Source organism: Colletotrichum chrysophilum (assembly GCF_026319265.1).
Source record: "Colletotrichum chrysophilum strain AFK26 chromosome Unknown scaffold_44, whole genome shotgun sequence".
Classification (NCBI taxonomy): domain Eukaryota; kingdom Fungi; phylum Ascomycota; class Sordariomycetes; order Glomerellales; family Glomerellaceae; genus Colletotrichum; species Colletotrichum chrysophilum.
The window spans coordinates 134,541-152,269 of record NW_026517331.1 but is presented as its reverse complement, the minus strand read 5'-3'; the positions used below and the strand labels follow the sequence as shown (position 1 = coordinate 152,269).

Sequence of the window (17,729 nt, the reverse complement as noted above, 5' to 3'; positions counted from 1 at the left end):
CAAGAGTTAAGCATCCCATCTTCATGCTAGCATCGAATGCGGAAGGTCGTGCGCTGCTTACCGGGGAGAAACCAACACGAGTCAAACCAACTATGCCTTCTGATTTGTTGATAATGGTTGGAAACAGGTCACCGGCGTCCACCCGAGATTCCGCGCCCCACGTACTATCATGGGTATATCGCAACGGTGGCAACGAAAGAGCCAATATCCGGTTGGTGCTGAGCCTTTTCCATGCAGAAATTGCTGCACGTAGTTGCAATAGGTAAATGAATTCTACCGCTTAAGGATCTTGGCGACGCATCCCGAACGGCCGCTCTCCTCTGAAGGATTGCTTCCCTGCATATCGTTGTGCGTTCCGTCGTATCTCGAACCGGGAACATGGGAAGGCACTGAACAGGTGTGCGCGTATATATCTCCCTCTTATCCGGAGCTGTTTCCATGCAACTCCCTTTGTTTGTTGCCTTGCGACCTTACACATCGTGCATCCTCTCAATCTGCATGTCAAGCTCTCGCTATGGGTTCAATTCCGGAAAGAGCACCTGTTGAGGTGTCTGTTGCAATTCAAGCCAACGATTCCAAAAGCGTCGCGGATCTGTCGAACAGTATTGGCAGTCTTGGAGCCGCCTACTCTCCCGAAGATAACGATGGACGTCTCAGGCTGTTGGAGCAGGCTCGTTCGCTGGTAACGGCTCTTGAAACTCCACGAGAAACAATGATTAGGCATCTATGGGCACAGGTACGCAGCCTTGTTATACTGAACATTGGACTAAACTGATTGCCTCAGCCAGCGGCTAGCTTTTCAATTGCAGCTGGAGTGAAATCCGGGTTGTGGAAATTCATGGCCAATAACCCAGGCCCAAAAACGATTGCGGAACTGTCCAATGCGTTGAACTTCGACGTCGACGTGCTCTCACGGTTGCTGCGACATCTCGCAGCAATGGGATACCTGAGAGAGGTAGGACCTGATGAATATGAAGCCATCAACTTCACGAAAGCTCTCAGCCTGTCCATCATTTCTGATGGATATTCCTGCGTGTAGGCATCTTTGATCCGGAATTCGTAACACGATCTGACACTAATTCGCTTGCAGAACCGGTGGCGTATGGCCAACCTTCTGTATTTTCCCCGATTATCTCAAGAGAAACGGCTGGAAGATCTCAGAAGATCCTACAGAGATGGCAGTGAACGATATCATCGGCAAAGACAGCAACTTCTTCGCGCACATTGCAGAGAAATACCCAGACGGAGAGTTCCAGAATTTCATGGCAGGGTACCATCAAGGCCGCCCATCGTGGATGGACCAGGGCTTCTTCCCTGTCACCGAGCGCCTGATTCAGGGCGCAGACACGTCGCCTGACGCAGCTTTTCTTGTCGACATTGGCGGTGGTATTGGCCAGGATTTAGACGAGTTCTGTCGGAAACGCCCTGATGCGCCCGGTCGACACATCCTCCAAGATCTTCCGCACGTCATTTCGCAGGTCAAGGACGTTGACCCCAAGATAGAGACGATGCCGTACAACTTCCACCACGAGCAGCCTGTCAGAGGGGCCAGAGCGTACTATCTGCATTCAGTTTTGCATGACTGGGGAGAAGATGTCTGCAAGGAGATCCTGAATCGCGTCACTGCTGCAATGAAGCCAGGTTACAGCAAGCTTCTGATCAATGAGCACGTCATTCCCCCAACAGGTGCTAATTGGCAAGAGACTGCAGTAGACATGGTGATGATGACCATGTTTTCCTCGAGAGAACGGACGGAGGGACAGTGGCGGAGTCTCTTGGAGCCTGCAGGGCTTCGAATCGTTAAAATCTGGTCGAAAGGAGAGGGAGTAGAGAGTCTAATCGAGTGCGACCTGGACTGAATTGAAGATCTTGGCGGGAAACGGGCCGTTGCACGGCAGGAACCCGGGGCGATCAAGCCGATTACGCGGAGAATGTTGCGATTTTGATGAAGAGCAAGCATGTCGTTCCACAATATTACGACTCATCAGGATGGTAATTGGTCTGTTGGTTCTTCACCATGACTTTGTACCAACACAGGCGATAAAACTGTGGGGTGTTCAGTTTGCAAACCTGGCTCCTCGAACCATGAAAGCCTCGGTCTCGCTCGCGTGATCCGCAGGAAGCTCCAATGCGGGCTACTGCGGGCTCTTTCCGGTGCCCTTTCGGGCGATGGTACAGACATTCCTGCTAGAGTTAGGTTCCCCACATCAGGCTGGCTCCGACGAACGCCGAGCGAAGCCGTTGGCTTGTCAAGTTGCAACTGATGATACCAAAAGCCCTGTCAGCTATATCACGGCAATAGAATCTCATCAGTGAAGGGCCGTGTCGACATGATGCCCATGGCGAGTGCTTCTTCGTCTTTTTACGACGCCGGTGACTCGACCATTTAGACTTGTTACTGGCGACGAAAACGCAGTGCTGTAGAGACTTTCAAAATGGTTGTTCAAAGGTCATTTACTCTAATTGCTCACTACATACGCTTCTAGGTTTTTTGACCTGCAATCGCGGCCTGCCCTAGTTCAACAATGGATCAAGTCATTATTTATTCAAACATATACTCTATTCATTCCGTTGTAACGATTGGGGAGAATCCTGAAGCTGACAGACGGCTGGTCGCCGACTGACCATTGGACTGGTTAACCCCAACCGCAGTCTCGGCCCGGCCCACGGCGATCGGATGGACAGACGGCCCCACTCAGACACTCTTGTACGGCACCGAATTGTGCCCGCTTACGCCGCCTAATGGATAGCTCGGCCGAGCCGGAGGCGGCCCATCTTATCCATTCCTGCGGCCTTTCCGGCATGAAGAGTGGGGCCCATAATCCCGGCGCTTGGGACAATCGGGCAAACTTACTCTGTTCGATGTCCGACCTTCCGCGCTGCCGTGTGCCCCAATTTTGCTGAAGAATTTTCTGTGGAAACGAAGTCCGCCTCCGCCGTCAGAACCACGTGTACGAATGAACGTTGTGCGGAACGTAATTAGGGGCTTCGAAGTGGCCGAAAGATGTCCGGGGTCCACCTTGTAAGGGTGGATGCTCTTTTGATGCAATCTTCAGGGGCCCTCATTCTTCAACCAACCATCTTCCTGGGCCACGAAAAGAAATCTCCATGACCCCCGTTCGCGGGCCGTTTGACATCTCCGTTGCGTGCAAGACGCCACCCAAAAACCGTAACGGAATTGCTCGACATTGCCTCTTCTAGACACCAGAGAACACGACGTTACATTCAGTTTGTCACCGCGAATAGGGGCCGTTTTCGTTCCTCGATAATCAGCACACCCCCGCGCTTCTTCAGTGGAAGAGAGCACCAACACCCAACCTCAGCCCATCCTGGGCATGCGATAGCTATGCCGGCAAATCAAAGACTCTGTAATCCTTCCGCGGCCGCTGCGCCTGCGCGTCTTGTTGATCCCTCATGCCACGAGCCCTTGTCTCGACGTTGCAAAACCTCGGCCCTGTGGCTTTATCGGGCGTAGAGCCAATGCAGCATATGTGGAGCTGGCACTTGGCCATCGTGACCCCCGGACTCTCCACAAGCAGCCTGATGCAAGGTGACCGTTGAGAAAATGATATTGCCCTCTCTTCTTCGCAACTTTTGAAATCATGTTTCAACATCCTTCCTTCATTCTTGTCGGTAATCGTCAACGATGTCGACTATCGAGACTGGACCGTCGTCCGTCGACGTTTCGGCGTCGTACCTGAGCGCGCGCAGCGTGCTTGGTCTCCTCGGCCTCTGGCTGGTGTACCAGTTCTTCAAGGCCCTTTACAACATATCGCCGCTGCACCCGTTGAGCGGCATTCCCGGCCCGAAGTTGTCTGCTGCGACGTACATCCCTGAGTTCTACCATGATGTTATCAGGTTCGGCAGATACACGAGAGAAATCCACCGCATGCACGAGCAGTATGGTGAGTTCAACCATATTATTGCTGAAGACTTTTGACAAGTTTCTAACCATCATCAGGACCCATCGTCCGCATCAGCCCTCATGAGGTTCACTGCAACGACGCCAACTTCTCCGACGAGATCTACGCTGTGAGCGGTCGCAAGCGCGACAAGCCAGTTCACCAGATCAACGGCTCGGCGTAAGCAACTCCTGCAGCCCCAGCCAATCAAGCGCAACTATGCTAATTACTCTGTACAACTCCAGCCTGGGCGAGTCTGGATTCGGAACTGTTGATCACGACCAGCACCGTCTGCGACGTGGCCCTCTCGCCAAGTTCTTTTCGCGCGGCAACATTGCCCGATTGGAGGCGGACTTGCATGCGATGGTCCAGAGGCTTTGCGACAAGCTGCTGAACGAGTCGGGCAAGAAGGAGTTTGATGTAACAATGGCTTACAGCTGCTTCACGTCCGATGCCATTTCGGGCTACTGTTTCGGCGAGAGCTTCGGCTTCCTGCAGCAGGAGGGGTGGTATCCCAACTTCCGCGCCCCGACCGCCTCAATTCTGCGACCCGTCTTTGTCTTCCGCTTCTTTCCCTGGACCAAGTCTCTTACCGTGCTTGGAGAGTGGTAAGTCAATTTGGACGAGGTGGAGGCAAGGGAACAGCAACGGCGCTAACACCGCACAAGGCTCATCAACTACTTACCCGCGGATATCGCCCTGCTCATCCAGACGTTGAAGATCGATATCCCGAACAGGGTCAAGAAGACCAAGAAGGAACTCGATGCCGGCATCCGACATGAGCGCCCCACAGTCTTCGGTTCCCTTTTGGAGTCGGAACTCTCCATGCTCGAAAAGGAGCCCGAGCGATTGGGCGACGAAGCCACGGCCGTTGTCGGCGCCGGTACCGAGACCACCAGCTGGGCCCTGTCCGTCATGACTTATCACCTCTTGACTAAGCCCGAACTCCTCGCGAAGCTCCGCAAGGAACTCGACGGGGTTGTCACTGATCCTCAGCACCTCCCATCCTGGACGTCTCTGGAGACCCTTCCCTACCTCGGTGCGGTCATCCAGGAGGGTCTTCGTCTGTCTTACGGTGTCTCTGCGCGCACTGCTCGCATCCCCACTCAGGAGAACCTGGTCTACCGCGGCGAGTTCAACAAGAAGCCCGTCGAGTATGTCATCCCCCGCGGCTTCGCCATTGGCATGTCCGCCGCCATCACCCATCACGAGGAGGGTGTCTTCCCCGATTCCTACCAGTTCATCCCCGAGCGTTGGCTGGATGAGAAGAACAACCGCAGAAAGGACGTCGAGAAGGGCATGCTCGCTTTCTCCAAGGGCAGCAGATCTTGTTTGGGAATGAAGTGAGTGATTACTACCCGAAAGTCCGTATGAGAGAGACTCGCTGACATGACACCTTTTAGCTTGGCTTTGTGTGAGATGAACCTGTGTTTGACTGCCCTTGTACTGCGCGTCCTGCCTCGTATGCAACTTTTCGACACCGAGGACGAAGATGTCGCATACGATCACGACATGTTCGTGCCGGAGCCAGCCAAGGGTACCACGGGAGTCAGAGTGAAAGTTGTTTAGCACAACATTGTAACTATTTAATCAATGGTGTTCGAGTGGGAGCAGGTAGGCCAAGAGGCATTCCAACTCAAGATGTTTCTGATTTGCTCGACGATTGTAGAAGTTTGTGGAGTGTGACCTGTTTCTTGCCATATTCAGGCGAATTGAGGACATTCTTCACGAACTTCTACAATCGCGGAGTGAACTAAACCATCTAAGCTGGGATTCCCGAGCACCTGCTTCTCCGGTCCTGTTAGCTCGTTTCCTAGCTCAGAAACTTAATTCAAAATATTCCAAAGAGCCTCCAAAGTGGATATCTTCTCGTCTCGCTTGGAATTATGACGGATATGATCCCAGTGGATTATCCCAAGTAATCCAACCCGTTCGTCCCTTTCCGGCTCGAGTACGACCCAGACAGCGTCGCAACAGCCTCATCAGGACGAATTCGGCTCGTCTTATTCTCGTACGAGATCACGATGCGGAGTACGGTAGCCTTGCTCCTACGCAAGAAAGACTTTTTGTCCCGACGATCCTAATTGTGGCTCCTCACACGGCTCGTTGGGATCTGCGTGTTTCAAACCCCAAAGTCGACATGGCCCGAATGGATTCAACCTCCTGCTAGCGCGGAATCGCCATGCGTCTTCCTGGCTGCCGCGATTGGGCGGCCGTCAGACGCATTCCCTGCGTCGTTCGACCAACTTCGGCCGCTGAAGATGTCTTCTGCCTAGTGTGGTGGAGTTGACCTCGTAGACCTGCAAGGGACCCCTGGGCTCGAGCTAGCGTGCCGAGCAAGTGCGGCCGACTTCCTGGTCAACGAAACTCCGCTTCTCGGCTTCCGGCGTCTTCATTGGCTTCGGGAAAGTGGGCATCGCAGAACGGATCCAGAACGTCTGTCTGCTATTCCAGACCATCCGGACCGGTCAAGCCCCTCTCTTGGCCACTGGACTGGGCTGTTCAAGGCAGAGTCTTTGATGGAATACGGACCCTGTTGGTAATTCTCCATTGACAGCCTCTGACAGGCTTGACAGTCCCAACAGCCAATGTCTGGGGTTACATCCATGAAACCTATCCCTGGTTCTGATCTTTTCTGGCACCAAGCGGCACGCCGCGTGCAACGGCGCCGTTTCCCCTGCAGATTAGATCTGCCGCACTCGCAGCCCCCAATTTGATATTCGCGGCTTAAAAGTAGACGGGACGCCTCTTTCCAGAAGTCTGGCCAGGTATTTCCTCGTGGCGTGACGGTGTGCTCACGGAAGGACTGATCAACACGAGCCGACAACATGTGGTCAACGACACTCGACCCCGATTTGCGAATGCTCCCGCCAACGGGCCTCCCGCTCGCCATCATCATCATATCATGCGTCTTCCTCGTCTTCTCGGTAATCTGCGTCGGGCTACGTACCCGCATCCGCCTTGTCGAACGCACCTTTGGACTTGACGATGGCCTCATGGCGGCAGGAACGGTATGGGATATCTCAAAAGAAGCACGGAGAGAGTCAGAAGAGTGAAGGCTTACGATGGTTGATAGGTTGTTTACGTGGCGGTTGTTGGACTTGCTGTCTACGGTTGCTTCGTTGGACTCGGGACTCTCGAGGAGAACTTGAACGCATGGCTGTGGGCGGAGGGCCTCAAGATCTACGTTGTCTGGATTCTCGTCTACGTTGGCGCCCTTGCGCTCGTCAAGTCTTCCGTCTGCCTCACGATTCAACGCATTGTCACGACGGATCGAGCTCTTACCATCACGATTTGGGTTCTTTTGGGCCTCACGTGGGCGTCTTTCTTCATCACGTTCATCGGAACCCTTCTCTACTGCCGCCCTGTCGAAGCCCTATGGACTCCAACAATGATTATCTCCGGCGAGGGAACCTGCGCTGATGTCGACGTTCTCATCGCCATCGGGCATGTGGCCACCTCTTCCGCAATCGTCACGGATCTTGCTCTTGTCGTCGTTCCCGCTGTCATTCTGTGGGGAACGCAGATGAAGACGCAGACCAAACTGCAAGTCTTTGGACTGCTGTCCTTCGCTTCTGTGTAAGTGCTCCCTCCGATCCCATCTTGCATGGCATGACACCTAACTTGGTTTCAGGGCGTCGATCATCACGATGGTCCGCATTCCTTACGTCAACCACTTCAAGGCCCAGACAAACCTCCAGTGTAGGTTTTCATCCACGATACCCATTCCCTTCATCAAGCTGACACGAGCCAGTCTGGGTCGCCCACACAGTCCTCTGCTCCAACGTCGAGACAGGCATCGGCTGCATCGCCTCCTCGGTCCCCTCTCTGCGCCGCTTCATCGCACGCACACGCGGCACGACCGCCGAAGATTCCGCACCCAGCAAAAGCAACGGAACGGGTGGGCTGTTCACGTTTGGCAGCAAGCCTGTCGAGAGGAGCCGCGACCCGTACCGCAACCCAACAGATGTGGGCTTCAGTCTCGCCACTGTGCATGGGAGGGGCGATGACAGCTGGGAACGCCTCCAGGATGGCGATTCCGACAAAGGAGACCTGCTGCCGAACAACCAAAAGGGCGGCGGTATCCACAAGCAGTTCACGTACACGGTCGATATCGAGACGGACTCCAGTCTGAAGACTGGCCGGTCTGGATCGAGCCGGTAGGGAACCGATGTCGAGCCGGTGTCTGTTCGCGCTCAGATTAGAGCACTAATGTATAAAATCTTGTACAATATCCATGAGTGATGCGACGTTTCTCCATGCCTGTGTGCGCGTTTTCCAGGCGTGCCAGGATGAAATTAATCAAAATAAGGCATTGACCACACGACATAAAAAAGAGAGGCCTCTCGGTGGCCAATTAGGTGGCGAGATTGTTACGTATTAGTATCTTGTGGGCTTTTTTGACAACCACCTCCACATGGCCAGGGGGGCAGAAGAGGCAGAAAATCCATCATTCCGCTCTCCGCGGCCGATGGATCTCTCTTCAACACGTGTGAGACCTTGTCCTGGCCCCTGGCGCTTTGACATTTCCAGCCGTGTAGAACACCGCCCCAGTGCCATCGGGAATGTGGGCTGTGAGACCGATCGTGACTTGACTCGTATTTGGCCCAAATCCACACAGAATTATCGAATAGAGTCGCGGCGAGTTGTCCGAGAGGCTCGTCATCGTCGCCATCGTTGCCCATTGTCAGTGCGAACAGTGCAGATCCGATAGCCGACCCAAGACTTTCGCACTGGAGTCACGAGTCCTGGTCCAGGAACAATTTGGAGTTTATTCATTGCGACGTTAGCAAGATTGTGAGAGCCGCAACAATGGGCAAAATATCCCTTTTGGAAATGTCGAGGAGACATTGAATATTCACATGCCACCGGAGAAATTCATGCAGGATGACAGTTTTGACACGAACGAGATAAACTAACGCGAGTATGAAATTGCCAACCGTCTGGAAATAAACCCTTCAAAACTTGGCGGGTTAGACGAGGCCTTCATCTCCCGTAAACCCTAGGCGAACCAATATTGACGGCTGTGATGACGGCAACGTGCATCGCCCCTTCCCGCTTACGGTAAGTCTTTTCCCCTGAGGGCGGGGAAGCCAACATGCGGCAAAGACTCTTCCGCAGAATTCACTAAGGAGAAAAAGGGTAGTGAGAGGCGGCATGGGTATTTATAAAAATCCTCAAATGTCGGTTCACCACGCTACCGAAACTCAACGTTGACCCGACATATTCTCCGAAAATCCTCAGCGGTGTGAATGTTTACAGTTTGCGATCCAAATGAAATGTTTCTTGGCGGAACTCTGCGACGGCGAATTGACTTGTTTTCGGCCCCCACGTGAAGCCGGGCCAAGTCGACCGTTCAGTCAACGTGTGTGAATGCCGCCGAACCAATGGCGGGTGCTGGACGGCAGGAACAGTAAGTCTAACCCCGTTGGTCGAAAAATATGCGCGACAGAGAACGAATGTGACAATCTCCGCGTGAATGAGCAGAGGCCGGCAGGAATCCAAATGCAACTTCCCCTCACTTCATGTTGTGAACTGATGTCACAAAAAGAATGCTCTGATGAAGAGACATATAAATACAATAGAAAAAAGAGTCAAAGTAAGGATTATGGCGCTGAAGCCAGCCAGGCCCTCTTGAACTTGATCCGCGACAGGCCCGGATTCATGATGAAGCCTGCCTCAGCCGCTGCGGTGCTCCTCGGAGCTATCGGCGCATGCGCCCAATCATCCAACCTCTTCATTCGGTTGATGACGTACAACATCCGCTGGGCAACGCCTACTCCGGGTACCAATGAAGCACTTTGGTCCGTCCGTCGGCCACGTCTCACGGCGCAGCTCAACTACGAAACCGCCGGACGGCCCGAGTCACTCGTCTGCATGCAGGAGGTGGTTGAAGAACAACTGCTGGGCATTGCCGAAGACCTCGGCTCCTCGTGGTCCCACATCGGCGTCAGCCGCGATGACGGCGTTGCGGCGGGGGAGTTCTCTCCGATCTTCTATCAGCCGGGAGCTTGGGACCTTGTGGAGAACCGCACATATTGGTTGAGTGAGACTCCGGATGTCGCCGGCTCTGTGGGATGGGACGCGGCTCTCCCGCGAATTGTTACGGTCGCCTCATTTACGCACGTCGGCTCTGGCTTTCCTCTGGTTTTCATGTGCACCCATTTCGACCACGTTGGTCAAACTGCACGCGAAAATAGCGCGGCGCTCCTGGTTGACCTCGCCAAAGAATGGGAGTCTGCGGCTGATGAAGTGACGCCTGTGTTTCTGGGAGGCGACTTGAACATCGAGCCCGACAATCCCGCCTACCAGACATTGATTGCAGAGGGCAACATGCACGACACACTTGACGTGACACCTGAGGCGCATCGAGTTGGATACTCAAAGACTTATACGGGGTTCACGGTTGACGAGTCAGACGACAGCCTCATCGATCACTTATTTGTAAGGGATCCGAATGCGAGAGGGATGGAATTTCTCACACACGCAGTATTGCCGAATAAGTTTGACGATGGGCTGTATATCTCCGATCACCGCCCTGTTGTTACTGATGTCAAGTTTGGGGCTGCATAGTTGAGGTTTCGCAGATAAAAAGTATCAACAAATAAACATGCAATTCAGTCTCTCCAAGTCTTGACTTCATGGGTGTGACTGAGGTTCGTGAACCGTGATCTCCTATCAATCTCACTGCGTCCATGATATGCGAATGAATGACGTCAGTGTCACAAGGTTCCATCCCGTCGGGATATTCGCAACGGGAAGTTCATCCCATCGGTTTGCCCCGACGGCGATACCCGAGAACTTATTCCTACGTTGATGGCCATTGACGGTAAATCTTCGGCTCTTGTCCAGTAGGAAGCATCATGCTGGCATTGAATGCTACTTGACATTCGATTTACGGCAACTTGAAAGTTGGCTATGCATGTTGCCTGCATGAAGTCCACCAAACCGGTGGGATACCAAGTATCTATACCCCGTTCAATCTATCTGACTCAATATTGCCCAAGACCTTTCCAACCAGCTTGCTTTCTGCGGCTGCAACTCTCTAAAATCGTATGAGGCGGCTCGAAGATCCGGGGAATCGTGAGATCAAATTCGATCAAGTGACAACATCCCACTTACACACCAGGGAACAGCAAGCGGGCTACGAATACATACTGCATTGTCTGTAAATAAATAATCTCAAAGCGCCCTTCATCCAGATCAACTCACAGCTTCGACTATCAACCTCAACCCGATCCCAAAATCTCTTCGTCAATCTTTCATCAAATACCGCAAACATGCAGATCAGCTTCTCTACCATCATCCTGGCCCTCGGCCTTGCTTCAACCGCTGCCGCCTCCCATGCTTGCTTCGTCAACGAGCACGCTTGCAGCAACTTCTGTCAGGGTTGCACCAACAGCGGAACCGGTAACCTCCCGTACTGCTGCGATTACTAGATGTCGGTGAGTTGCGAAAACGCCCCAATACCAGACGCATCGAGCTCATCAATTTGGCAGCTGTCGGACTGATTATTATTCATTGAAAGGAATCACCCCGTCTTTCTAGATCGCCAGTGAGATGTGGCTGGGTGGTGGCCGGTGAATGGGGCGTCGTCCAAATCGTCAGGGACGCAATTGGTGGGTGTGTACAGGGCCAAGAATGCAGAGGCTCGGATTGATAGCGTCATTCACTCCATCACTCAAGGTGTGGCACGTGGCGTCTTTGGAAATGTCTCATCCTGCCGGCGCAGTGCCGGATGTATTTCACGGTGCGAATGAGTACATAACTTTGCTGCTCCGAACATGTCTACGCTGAATGTCTCCCTCGAAAGTGAAGAGAGTATACTTGCAAAATTCGGAGCGCCGCTTTTGGCAACAAATTGTCCTATTACAGGCTGCTTCGTAAATCTTGAGTAGGTGCAATGCCAACAGGCTCATTTCAACACTCCTTCTGGCACTGCGATGCGTCGACAACGCTCAATACGCCACGGAATGTTACCAGATCGCTGGGTCAAGAAGTTGTGATCGTTCCCGCTAATACGCAGACCATGCACTCTAGCTTGATGCCTCACACTTGATGGCAGCTTACTTACCGCAAACGGCAGTGCCATCGGCAAGCCACATGTTAGTTTGCAGCGGCGGCGAGTCTCGCCGAGCATTGGAATGCCGCCAGTATGGAATTATGATTAGATATGGATTTCCGTCTGTCAACATAAACGCCTTGATCCCCCTTGCGGCAACCCCCTTTCACCCCGCAGCACCGGGCCTGTTACCCGAAAGGAACTTATCGGCACCTGTTGAACACATTGCGATCGATGCGTCCCCATGAATTTCATGTTTTATGACGGCCTCCCGAGCTGTGCCGTAAGTTGACGGTCCCTTGCCCATCGATCACGTGCAAATCTAACAAGGCTTTCTCTTTTCCCAGATATCATGCGCCAATCGGACCATCAGCCTCACCCCCTGCGGTCCCAACAATGTCACATCTTCGTGTCTGTGCCCAGAAGTGGAGTGGCAGCATGCTTTCGGTGGTTGTGTGATGAAGGAGTGTCTTCCTTTTGATGGACTGAGTAAGACCCAACCCTGACATAGTCATCATGTTAAATCCCTCCCGAGAAGCATGCGAAGCTAATGAAGTCAACAGCTGCTCGGAACGTAACCCTCACGCATTGCGGAGTTCCACCACGCCAGACTGCAGAAGCTCTGGGAGCTAGCGCCTTTTTGCTAGCTTTGACTGTGATCGCATTCTCGTTACGAATGCTTGCTAAGGCAATCAGATTGACACCATGTGGAGCTGATGATATTACTATCGTGATCGGATTCGTACGCTGACTGCCACCACCTCATCAACTGTTGCGGCTTTGACTGATGCGAAGATGATCTCACCAGGCAGCAGCAATCATATTCGCTGTTATGAAATTCATTGGTGAGTCTTGACCTAAACAGTGGGAAACGAGAAAGATCAAAAGATTACTCACACATTGAACTAGGGCGCAGATTCGGGTTTGGGCTCGATTTCTGGACACTGAGATACGACACTATTGTCGAATTTATGAAGGTGGGCCTGTGCTAACTCTCCCAGGATATGGGTTGGATCGCATTGATTCATGGGCAACGCTAATTAGTGTCAGATATTCTATGCGTTCGCCAATGTATACACGCTCGCAATAGCCGCTCTCAAAGCAACAATCTTGTTCTTCTATCAGAGAGTCTTTGGCGGGTTCAGCTCGCCGTTCACCACCATATTGTGGTGTACCCAAGCGTTCAATCTTTTAACGTTCATCGGCTTCACGATCCCAACAATAGCACAGTGCCAACCACTTAGTTTCGCATGGGAGGGATGGGATGGACGTCATGAAGGATTCTGCCTCAATATTCTCTCCATGATCGTGACTCACGCAGCTGTCAACATCGGTTTGGACATATGGATGCTTATCCTGCCCTCGACCCAGGTGCTTCGGCTGAACTTGAGATGGCGAGAAAAGGCGGAGATTTTGGCCATGTTTGGCATCGGAATTTTGTGAGTCAGATCGCGCTGTCTTACCGTGAGACTAATACGAGGAATCGCACGGAACCTGTACAACTAACAAGAATCGTGCCACAGCATCACAGCCGTCAGCATCATTCGACTAACTGTATTGTTGAATCTCCGGGATTTCGAAAACCCCACACGTTAGTTACTCCGCACCTCAAACTCAGGAAAGTGAATAACCGAAGTGGACTGACTTGATACCACCGATCAGAGGATGCATTCTACCTTCACATGTGGAGCTACATTGAGATTTCAGTCGGCGTGATAATTGCTAGTCTACCAGCTACGCGGCAGCTGCTACGCCACTGGATCCCAAGATCATTTCGAGCCATAAGGCAAGAGGCACCCAGGAATATGGCGCAAGCACGGCCGGGCGATTCAACGAGGACGCTAAGGAATACACCAATTACGGGCCTCAGCGTGGATCAGGCGAGCCCAACGAGTGTGGAAGGGTTCGCGGCATCAAGTCGTCATGGAGATGATGCAAGGCAAATCATGTCATCCTTATAGAGTAACAGTAAACTTTTGAAGCTCTTGATGGTATGAGAACAGGATGGTTGCGCTGGTCTCTGAAATGTGTTGCATCCCATCTGCACAAGCAGAGACACACAGAGGTCTCGCTTTGGCTGCCAGGGCCCAGGGTGATTGGTACAGTTATTTGACGCTCAACTTATCGCTTGATTGCGTGGAACATGAGTTCCAAATGGTGTCCAGTAGGACCAGCGAGATAAGCATCTTGCAGCGTCATATCGCCGGCATGGTGAATCGTGGTCGTGTAGTTGGTGTAAACGGTACCAATAACGTTCTTCATGGCTGTGACAAATGTGTTAGCAACCTGATGGTGTACAGGAGGCGAGAAGAACTCACAAAACCAGGCAAAATTACTACCAATGCACATGCGACCGCCGCTACCAAAGGCCCAGAACCATCGGCGCATAGTACTGAGCTGTTCCGGCGACGATTCAATCCACCTCTCTGGCTTCCAGACATCTGGCTCGGGGAATACCTTGGGGGTGCGGTGGAGTGACCAGGCATAACACTGAACCGTAGTGCCAGGTGGAATGTCGTTGTGACCGCCAAGCGTACATGACTTGGACACTCTTCGAGGCTGACCGCCCGGAACTGAGGGATACAGTCGGAGGGTCTCCATAATCACGGCCTCAAGGTACGGCAAATTGTCGATGCTCTTGGCCGTTGGGAGAACCAGGTTGTCGAGTCCCTCCTTCGGCGGATAGAACAGAGGAGGATCGAGGATCAAGAGCTCCTCACGTAGCTTGGATTGAATCTCCGGATGCTTCGAAAGCTCGTACATGCAGTAGGTCAGAGTATTTCCACTGGTCTCATGTGCAGCTGAATTGTGAGCAAACATGTCGCTAGCAATTTCGAGACGCTGCGGATAATCGCCAGGTCTTGCCCCCGGATCGCTCATGGCTTGAAGAGCCAGAGCCATAACAACGGGCTTGTTGTCAGGGGACAGTTTTCCCTCGCCTTGGGCCAGAAGCTCTTGTGCTTTGTCGCACTTCTCGAGGTTCCAGCGGAGAATGTCATTGAATCCGCTGTCCACCTTTTTAGGAATCAGTCCGACCGCCTTGAACAGAGAGTTGAGCAGCGGAAACCGATATTGCCAAAAAGTGTAGGGAGCTGCGGCGAAGAATCCGTCGAGGTAAAGACGCCGCTCTTGTTCATCCTCGATGAGGTTGCTGCTGAGAGAGCCACCAAATTGCCATGCCACAAAGGAGTCCATAGAGTAGGAGTATAGGAGCTCCAAAACCTCCAGGGCACCCCCTCCATGAGCAGCATGGTCGATCATTGGTAACAGCCTACCGTATAGAACCTTCTTCATAGAGGCCCTGCTTGACGGGTCTGCAAGGATGAAAGACTTTGAGAAGGTTCCTGAGATGATTCTCTTGCGGGCTGAGTGGGTAGCATTGTCCTCAAATGTGAAAATGTTGTGGGTGCTTGACGCTAACATATTAGCTTCCAATATTCTGATCTGAACATGTCTGATGGCTTGCCTTACTTGTAGTTCGCAAAACCTCTGAAATAGTACTCTGTTTTCGGGAATCCACCTAAATAGATGCTTTTGAGGCCACCATCAAAGCAATTTAGACTCAATGTTCCCGGAGAAAGCCGCAAAGCCTTCCCCTTCTGCATGTGGGCATCGTAGACGAGTCGGTTCTCATTGTGTGAAAGCTGCGCCCACCAGTACCAGAAAGGCGCTACGTGACAACTCCAATGAGGCGCCGGTATCTTAGCAAGCGGTGATAAGAAAAATTGGTAAACAAATTTGTAGAGAACGAATAGAAACACCGCGACCACAGTCATTGAGGCCAAGTTATTCAAAGCCATCTTGGGTATGGGATATGCCAAAACGATAGACGACCGAAATCATGCAGAGAAGCTGAGAATGGCCTTTGGTCCCGTGAATTTGAATCAAGCATAATGATGTGCATGGCTCGGGTAGCGGCTCAAATGGGAAGTGGTGGGTCACTGGTGCGGACCATGCGCCCCGCGTGGTAATGTCTGATTATCGGTTGAGCTGAGGGGCTGTTTGCTTCTCCGCATGCGACATTTACCACTTCAGTTATCCAGGCGAACGGCGTGGTGGAGTCACCCTTTTGAACAGGCCGGTAGATAGATCGGCCTACCAATGCTGATAAATCGAAATTTTCATAAGCGAACATCAACGAGAAATATCATCTAAATCCTAGCTGCGAAGGCTCTCAACTTGCTCCTAATATCATCAAGAGAAGCTTTGCAGTTACCCTCCCCTTGTCTTTTTGCACCTTAACCTTTGAAGTCTACCAAGCAACATGGACGCCAACACTTCGAAAATAGTTGCTGTGATCGGAGGCACAGGCAAGTCTTGAAACTAACCATTTACATGTCGGCCACGCAAGATCTGACTTTCACCAAGGAAACCTAGGAAGCTCGGTGGCTAGATCACTGCATGACAACCCACAGTTTCGTGTGCGGGTCATCTCGAGAGACCCCAGCTCTGCAAAGGCAAAGAAACTCATTGATTCTGGGATCGATGTCGTCCAAGCCGATTGCTGGGAGACTGGTCAGCTTATTGAGGCTTTCAAGGGCTGCTGGGGCGTCTTCATCAATATTGACTCAGACGCACCTGTGAGTAATACGGTAACTCGGATCTCCCAAAACTGACTAGCCGGCGCAAAGAAATTCAAGCAACGCATTGGGCCTTCAAAGCTTCAAATGGGAAAGGGAATCGTGGACGCTGCTGTCAAGGCTGGCATCAAGCATGCTGTTCACGCTTCTCTTCCAGCAGCCTCCGAGTTGACTAAGGGTCAGGTTCCAGTTCTGGCCTTTGACGGTAAGATACCAAAGATATGCTGAGATGTGAGTCTGACCTTTAGTGAGACAAATCGGCTATATCTAAATATCTCCTTAAACCGGGAAAGTTTGAGACGGCGGCAATTGTGAGTGCCGCATGGTTTCTGGAAAATGCATTCGATCCAAAGTACACGGCTGCTTTCGGTGGGTTTGCCATGATCAAAGATGCAGAAGGCTACCTGACCTGGCAGACGCCAGCCATGGGAAACAATCCCGAGTCCGTACCATGGTTGGCGGTCGCGGATGATTACGGTGATTTCGTCCATGGGGTCCTCTTGGACCCCCAGAGATGGAACGGTTGTTACATCCATGGCGTGTCGGACTCATCATCTTTCGCTGAAATGACAGCTAAGTTTGAAGAAGGTGAGGCAACCCGAAACAATCTCGCAGAAACTCAGTGACTAAAACTTGCGGCGTCATGTAGTTACTGGCAAGCCTGCGCGATACAAGGAAGTTAAGACTGGTGGTCTCAGTGCAGCCGACGAGTTCAAGACGAAGGAAGTCAATGGCCTGTTCGATCTCATGCATGCAATCAAGGGGAATTTCTTCAACGGGGTGCCCACAGAGCACGAGCATGCCCGTCTTCTCAAAAAGGCTACAGCAGAGGCGCGACAGTCTAACATTAGTTTGAAGCCGATGACGCTGGAGCAGTTCTTCCAGAAATATGCCACGTAATTCATCACAAAGATAATATGTCATATTCTTCTCCTCTATCAACGGACCCTAGATTGTCTGATTCTATACCTTTTCAAGATCTAATATCAATATGAGAGTACCAGTAGATCAAACCTATCCAAGGTCGATTCCCTAAATCACTTCTTTGACACAGCTCACAAGGCGTCGTTATCTTTGTGTATCTGCATTATGGAAAGTGCTGTGCCACGCAAGGACTAGTGGACATATCTTCGGATATGGAGCGATGTCTGTGAAACCAAACAGAAAGCAAAAATTCTTGGCAAT

At 52.0% G+C, this 17,729-nt stretch overlaps 7 protein-coding genes across 7 annotated transcripts; 6 read left to right on the top strand and 1 right to left on the bottom strand.

The window, feature by feature from the left end:
• Positions 1-937: 937 nt before the first annotated feature.
• Positions 938-1,859, top strand: COL26b_006138 (uncharacterized protein; the record flags this gene model as incomplete). The annotated part of the gene is made up of 2 exons (XM_053178962.1): positions 938-1,035; positions 1,091-1,859. The coding sequence occupies 2 exons, from the start codon at positions 938-940 to the stop codon at positions 1,857-1,859; spliced, it is 867 nt and encodes a 288-aa protein (XP_053037088.1).
• Positions 1,860-3,646: 1,787 nt separating this feature from the next.
• On the top strand, positions 3,647-5,471 carry COL26b_006137 (uncharacterized protein; the record flags this gene model as incomplete). The annotated part of the gene is made up of 5 exons (XM_053178961.1): positions 3,647-3,905; positions 3,962-4,082; positions 4,148-4,510; positions 4,571-5,245; positions 5,306-5,471. The coding sequence occupies 5 exons, from the start codon at positions 3,647-3,649 to the stop codon at positions 5,469-5,471; spliced, it is 1,584 nt and encodes a 527-aa protein (XP_053037087.1).
• Positions 5,472-6,730: 1,259 nt separating this feature from the next.
• Positions 6,731-8,066, top strand: COL26b_006136 (uncharacterized protein; the record flags this gene model as incomplete). The annotated part of the gene is made up of 4 exons (XM_053178960.1): positions 6,731-6,913; positions 6,979-7,481; positions 7,537-7,604; positions 7,657-8,066. The coding sequence occupies 4 exons, from the start codon at positions 6,731-6,733 to the stop codon at positions 8,064-8,066; spliced, it is 1,164 nt and encodes a 387-aa protein (XP_053037086.1).
• Positions 8,067-9,289: 1,223 nt separating this feature from the next.
• COL26b_006135 (uncharacterized protein) lies at positions 9,290-10,475 on the top strand (the record flags this gene model as incomplete). The annotated part of the gene is made up of 2 exons (XM_053178959.1): positions 9,290-9,315; positions 9,503-10,475. The coding sequence occupies 2 exons, from the start codon at positions 9,290-9,292 to the stop codon at positions 10,473-10,475; spliced, it is 999 nt and encodes a 332-aa protein (XP_053037085.1).
• A 2,791-nt stretch (positions 10,476-13,266) lies between these two features.
• Positions 13,267-13,897, top strand: COL26b_006134 (uncharacterized protein; the record flags this gene model as incomplete). The annotated part of the gene is made up of 4 exons (XM_053178958.1): positions 13,267-13,403; positions 13,488-13,555; positions 13,627-13,648; positions 13,699-13,897. 4 exons carry the CDS (start codon positions 13,267-13,269, stop codon positions 13,895-13,897), a joined length of 426 nt encoding a protein of 141 aa, XP_053037084.1.
• Positions 13,898-14,085: 188 nt separating this feature from the next.
• On the bottom strand, positions 14,086-15,387 carry COL26b_006133 (uncharacterized protein; the record flags this gene model as incomplete). The annotated part of the gene is made up of 2 exons (XM_053178957.1): positions 14,086-14,228; positions 14,301-15,387. The coding sequence occupies 2 exons, from the start codon at positions 15,385-15,387 to the stop codon at positions 14,086-14,088; spliced, it is 1,230 nt and encodes a 409-aa protein (XP_053037083.1).
• A 1,244-nt stretch (positions 15,388-16,631) lies between these two features.
• Positions 16,632-17,444, top strand: COL26b_006132 (uncharacterized protein; the record flags this gene model as incomplete). The annotated part of the gene is made up of 2 exons (XM_053178956.1): positions 16,632-16,749; positions 17,194-17,444. 2 exons carry the CDS (start codon positions 16,632-16,634, stop codon positions 17,442-17,444), a joined length of 369 nt encoding a protein of 122 aa, XP_053037082.1.
• Positions 17,445-17,729: the final 285 nt, after the last annotated feature.